General features: G+C 52.2%; 1 protein-coding gene across 3 annotated transcripts in view; it reads right to left on the minus strand.

The window, feature by feature from the left end:
- Positions 1-3,114, minus strand: part of rcc1l (RCC1 like) — a 68,967-nt gene extending 65,853 nt beyond the window's left edge. For all 3 annotated transcript variants that reach the window (XR_013496269.1, XM_078204528.1, XM_078204527.1), the window contains exons 1-2: positions 2,990-3,114; positions 1,462-1,590 (exon numbers count right to left, since the gene is read on the minus strand). Coding sequence is in view for 2 of the 3 variants with exons in the window: in XM_078204528.1 (XP_078060654.1) it covers positions 1,462-1,590; positions 2,990-3,044 (184 nt within the window). In the remaining variant the exon portion in view is untranslated. The remainder of the gene's footprint in view (positions 1-1,461; positions 1,591-2,989) is intronic.
- Positions 3,115-6,237: the final 3,123 nt, after the last annotated feature.

Raw genomic sequence — 6,237 nt, forward strand, 5'->3', positions numbered from 1 at the left:
TCTCGCGCTCCATCTGTATTTTAAATTCAGCATACTGTGATCGCGTCTTCCAAGAGGATCCCTAACTGCAACATCATTAATTATTTCTGTCTCATTACACAGGACCAGATCTAGGATAGCTTGCTCTCTCGTAGATTCCATTATATACTGTTCAAGGAAGCTATCGCGGATACATTCTATGAACTCTTCCTCAAGTCTTGACCGACCTGTTTTGACTAATTGACATGTAGATTAAAATCCCCTATAATTGCTGTACCATTTTTACATGCATCAGTTATTTCTTTGTTTATTTCTCACCCTATCATGATGTCATTATTTGGTGGCCTATAGACTACGCCTATCAGTGACTTTTTCTCCTTACTATTTCTAATTTCCACCCAAACGGATTCAACCTTTTTTTCCATAGAACCTATATCATCTCTCACTACTGCCCTGATGTCATCCTTAAATATCAGTGCTACACCACCTCCTTTACCTTCCTGTCGGTCCCTCCAACTATCTGATACCCCTGGATATTCCACTCCCAGTCGTAACCATCCCGCAACCATGTCTCTGTAATGGCCACCAAATCATACTCGTTCACAATGATTAGTGCCGTCAACTCATTTATCTTGTTTCGAATGCCTTCGGATAAAGTGCCCTTATGCTAGTTTTTGTACCTTCTTTTTGAATTCTAACACTTCCATTAATAATATCTCCTGATTTCTCCTTCCTTTTAACTTTTTTCCTGATTTTTGTTCTTGCTCCCTCCTTCTCGGACTTCTTACATAAGTTCCCATGCCCCTGGCATATTAGTTTAAACCCTCCCCAACCGCTCTAGCAAACACTCCCCCGAGGACATCAGTCCCAGTCCTGCCCAGGTGTAACCCATCCAATTTGTACAGGTGCCACCTCCCCCAGAACCGGTCCCAGTGCCCTAGGAATCTGAAAACCTTCCACTGACACCATCTCTGCATCCTCAGACTCTCTGCTCTTTGTGTATAAGTGAGGTCCTTTATCACTGGTACCATTTCAGGAATTTTCTTCTGCACCCTGTCCAAGGCTTGGACATCCTTCTTTTAAATGTGGCGCCCTGCACTGACCACGATACTCCTGGCCTAGCCACAGTGTATGAATAAACAATACTTCTGATTTAATCCTAAAGAGAGTTTGCTGTGAGTCACTTTACAATTAGATTAGGGGGGCCAGCCATGATAAACACGCAGGGTTATGGGGATAGAGCGAAGGGGGGGGGCCTGGGTAGGATTCTCTTTCGGAGAGTCTGTAGGGATTCTATGTTTTTTTTAATAATTAAAATTGATTTCACAACATGCTTGGGAAACATGGCAGTGTATTTCAAAAATTAAAATGCTGTGTTTACAGACAGACAGCAAGAAAATAAAGCAGTTCCGTTTGACTCTCTCTTCTGTCCATAACACACAGAATAAAGGCTAAATGAGTGATGTATAAAGAGATACAGACCGCCTTCATTATCTGTCAGCAGCAGTGAGTGTGCTCTCCCACAGGACACCTGGACCACCCGAGTCTCCTGAGGCTTCTCCAGAGGTAACGGGACTGGTGACGGTTCCAGGACAATGTCATAACCCTTGGCTGAAACAGGATTCATAACAGCACTGTAACATGTTCACTAGAGCAGGGCATGCTTTCATATTCATATTGAAGGTCTTAGCTCTGTTTTACATCAACTGTCCCACATCATGGTCTTCCTGGCCTCAAGGCATTCGCATACATCACTAGCCACATCACCCTGGACAGATCTTTGTCATAAAACACATCTTCTCAATAAAAAAAAGTTCCCGACTCTAAGGGTTACTTCCCTCTTCAGTTCCTTTGCACTCAAGGAAATGTTATTGTTACAGAGATTGGTAATTTAATGAGATTGCCCAGAATGAACAGAAACAATTAAAACAATTATTATTCCCTGCTCAGTGTGTGAACAGTTTCACACGTGTTTGGTAAACAGCAATGATTAGTAGCTAAGGAACTCAGACCCATATTGCCGTACAGTTCAGCTGACCAATTACTGATCAAGGCCCAAAAGGCTATTTTTATTAATTACTCACTGATTCTTTGCAAAGCAGGTTGTGTATTTTCACACCTTTCCCCGCCCCCCCACCTCCCCACCAAACCTAACTTTTTTTAAAATTGAAATTTAATATTGTACCAAACTATCTTTTGGAAACTTGCTCATTAGCCCCACAAGAGAAACTTCAAAATAGCAGCTCCCCCCACCCCCCCATCTCATGTGAAAAGGTTGGGTGAGATTGTCTAGATGATCCCAGGACTCGCACAACACCAAATTAACACTAAACACAGGCATGTTGGGCTTCAGTAACTCACTCCTGTCTTGGCTAAGATCAAGTGTAGTATTGATGTACTGCACTTGTTTGAAGTCATGAGGTTACACTGAGGCTTCATTTGACGCAATTTTTTAAAGCGGCATCTAGGCCTTTTGGCTACGATGCAAATGAGATCGAGCCTTGGAGGAGGTGCAATGCCTGCTTCAATCAGCTTGGGCGGCACGGTAGCACAGTGGTTAGCACTGCTGCTTCACAGCTCCAGGGTCCCGGGTTCGATTCCCGGCTCGGGTCACTGTCTGTGTGGAGTTTGCACATTCTCCTCGTGTCTGCGTGAGTTTCCTCCGGGTGCTCCGGTTTCCTCCCACAGTCCAAAGATGTGCGGGTTAGGTTGATTGGCCAGCTTAAAAATTGCCCCTTAGAGTCCTGAGATGCGTAGGTTAGAGGGATTAGCGGGTAAATATGTGGGAGTAGGGCCTGGGTGGGATTGTGGTCGGTGCAGACTCGATGGGCCGAATGGCCTCCTTCTGCACTGTAGGGATTCTATGATTCTATTCTATGATCATGTAGATCAAGCCCAAGACAGGAAGTGAGAGCCCTGTCTTGTCAGCTTGAATCTGGAATGTCTCACTTGATGAAACTCTGAATTGGACTTTGATTGGATTGAATTGGATACATTAAAAAAAACTCACTTCTGTCTCCCCGACTCCGATGGAATCCAATCTGGGAATCTTTGTTTAGTCCCATTCCCCAGACTTTAGTAATGTCACGGGTTTGTGAAGCCAGTAAAGTGAATCCATAGCCACAAGCAGCAGACGTGATCTATTAAAGACACAAGGATTGTATTGTACATTTCTACTGTGGATTCATCGCACAAAACCTTCAACACATTGAAACACAATCTCTTGGTCTGTAAGGTGGGCTCATTCTGTGTGGGTACTCCATCTTAAATCAGCTCAGGGTAATCATTATCCTCAATCAAACTTGGTCACAGAACAGGAAAACCAACCACCCCCCCCCCCCCCCCCCCCCCTCACACACACAACTGCCCATTGTCACAGCAGCAAGGGAACCCCATCCTCATCCAGACATCCGCTGCACTCCCATCTCACCATCTCCAACTCAATCCCTCCAATTCTCCCTCCTCCTCCACCCCAATCTCACTGTCTCCAAGTCCATAATTCCCCATCACTCCTCTTTGCCCTCATCCCTTATCATAGAATCCCTACAGTACAGAAAGAGGCCATTCGGCCCATCGAGTCTGCACCGACCACAATCCCACCCAGGCCCTACCCCCATATCCCTACAGATTTACTCGCTAATCCCTCTAACCTACGCATCCCAGGACACTAAGGGGCAATTTTAGCATGGCCAATCAACCTAACCCGCACATCTTTGGACTGTGGGAGGAAACCGGAGCACCCGGAGGAAACCCACGCAGACACGAGGAGAATGTGCGAACTCCACACAGACAGTGACCCAAGCCGGGAATCGAACCCAGGTCCCTGGAGCTGTGAAGCAGCAGTGCTAACCACTGTGCTACCGTACCTCCCTTCCTCCCCCATTCCCACTTTCGCTCCCGCCCGCTTTCCTCACCTTCCTCCATTCCCCTGCCCCTCCCCCTCCCTCCCATCCCATTTCCCTCCCCCTCTCCCCTACCCCCTTCCCCTCCCTCCTCCTCACCCCTACCCATCTCTCCCCCCTCCTCACCCCCTCCCCACCCCATTCCCTCCCCCCTCTCCTCCCCCTCCCCCCACCTTCGCCCCTTCCTCCCCTCCCCACTCGCACCCCCTCGCTCTCCACTCGCCCCCTCCCTCTACCCCTCCCTTAGCCCCCTCCCTCTCTGCTCGCCCCCCGCCCCCCTCTGCTCGCCCCCCTCCCCCTCTGCTCGCTCCCCCCTCCCTCTCCCCACTCCCCCCCCAGACACCCTCCCTTCCCTCCCCGCTCACCCCCCTCCCTCTCCCCACTCCGCCTTCCCCTCCCTCACTCTCCCCCCTACTCCCCCTCCTCCCCTTTGCCCCTTCTCCCCACTCCCCTCCCCACCCCATCCCTCCCCTACACTCCTCCCCACTCCCTCTCCCTTTCACTCCTCCGCACCCCCTCTCCCCTCACTACTTCCTCCTTTCCCCCACTCCCCTTCTCCCTCTCCTCGCTCACCCCTCCCTCTCCACTCGCCCGCCCCATTACTCCTACCCCCCTCTCCCCTCACCCCCCTCCACCCCACCCCTCCCTTCTCCCCCTCAGCCCCCTTCTCGCCCCTTCTCCACCCTCCAACTCTCCCCTTCCCCCTCTCCACCCCTCCCCTTCCCTCTCCATCCCCTCTCCCCACGAGCTCCCTCCCCACACCCCCCTCCCACCCCTCACTCCTCCCCTACCCCCGTCTCCACCCCTCTGCCCCCTTCTCCCTACTCCCCCCCACCTCTGCCCCTCTGTGTTGAGTATAGGGCTAACGGGAGGACTTTGAATAGTGTGGAGGAGCAGAGGGATCTAGGTGTATGTGTGCATAGATCCCTGAAAGTTGGGAATCAAGTAGATAAGGTTGTTAAGAAGGCATATGGTGTCTTGGCGTTTATTGGTAGGGGGATTGAATTTAGGAGTCGTAGCGTTATGTTGCAACTGTACACAACTCTGGTGCGGCCGCACTTGGAGTACTGTGTGCAGTTCTGGTCCCCACATTACAGGAAGGATGTGGAGGCTTTGGAGAGGGTGCAGAGGAGGTTTACCAGGATGTTGCCTGGTATGGAGGGGAGATCCTATGAGGAGAGGCTGAGGGATTTGGGATTGTTTTCGCTGGAAAGGCGGCGGCTAAGAGGGGATCTTATTGAAACATATAAGATGATTAGAGGTTTAGATAGGGTGGATAGTGATAGCCTTTTTCCTCTGATGGAGAAATCCAGCACGAGGGGGCATGGCTTTAAATTGAGGGGGGGTAGTTATAGAACCGATGTCAGGGGTAGGTTCTTTACCCAGAGGGTGGTGAGGGATTGGAATGCCCTGCCAGCATCAGTAGTAAATGCGCCTAGTTTGGGGGCGTTTAAGAGATCCGTAGATAGGTTCATGGACGAAAAGAAATTGGTTTAGGTTGGAGGGTCACAGTTTTTTTTTTTAACTGGTCGGTGCAACATCGTGGGCCGAAGGGCCTGTTCTGCGCTGTAATGTTCTATGTTCTATGTTCTATGTTCTCCCTCACATTCCTCCCCACCCCCTCCCCTTCACTCCTCCCCACGCCCTCTCCCTCTGCCCCACTCCTCCCCACCTCCCTCTCCACTCCCCTCTCAGCCCCCCTCCTCTCTTCCCCTCCCCCACCCCCTCCCTCTTCCCCTGCCCCCTCCCTCTTCCCCACCACCCTTCCCGTGCCCACTCCCCTTCTCCCCATTCCCCTCTCCTTCTCCCCATTCCCCTCTCCCTCCCCCCTCAGATCCCCTCCCCCCTTCCTCCTCCCCCCCCTTCTCCCTCCTCCCCCCTTCCTATCCTCACTCCCCCCTCCCTCTTCCCTCCCTCCCCGCTCCCCCCACCCTCTTCCCTCCCTCCCCGGTCCCCCCACCCTCTTCCCTCCCTCCCCACTTGCCCCCTCCTCCCTCCCCTCCTCTCCTCTCCACCCCATCCCTCCATCCTCTGCCCCTCCCCTGCACTCCTCACCACTCCCTCTCCCCTCCCCACCCCTCCCTTTCACTTCTCCCCACCCCCTCTTCCTCTCCCTCACGTCCCTCAGTCCTCCACCCCATCTCCCCTTTCCCTCACCTCCCACCTCCCCCCTCCACTCACCCCCCTCCCCTCCCACTTACTCCTACCCCCCTCTCCTCCTCCCTCCCCTCCCACCTCATTCCCCCTCACTCCTCCCCTTCTCGTCCCCTCTCCACCCTCCCACTCTTCCCTTCCCCCTCTCCCCACAGCCCCCTCCCCACACCCAGCCCACTCCCCACATCCCCTCCCACCCCTC

This window comes from Mustelus asterias, unplaced genomic scaffold, assembly GCF_964213995.1.
Source record: "Mustelus asterias unplaced genomic scaffold, sMusAst1.hap1.1 HAP1_SCAFFOLD_361, whole genome shotgun sequence".
NCBI lineage: Eukaryota > Metazoa > Chordata > Chondrichthyes > Carcharhiniformes > Triakidae > Mustelus > Mustelus asterias.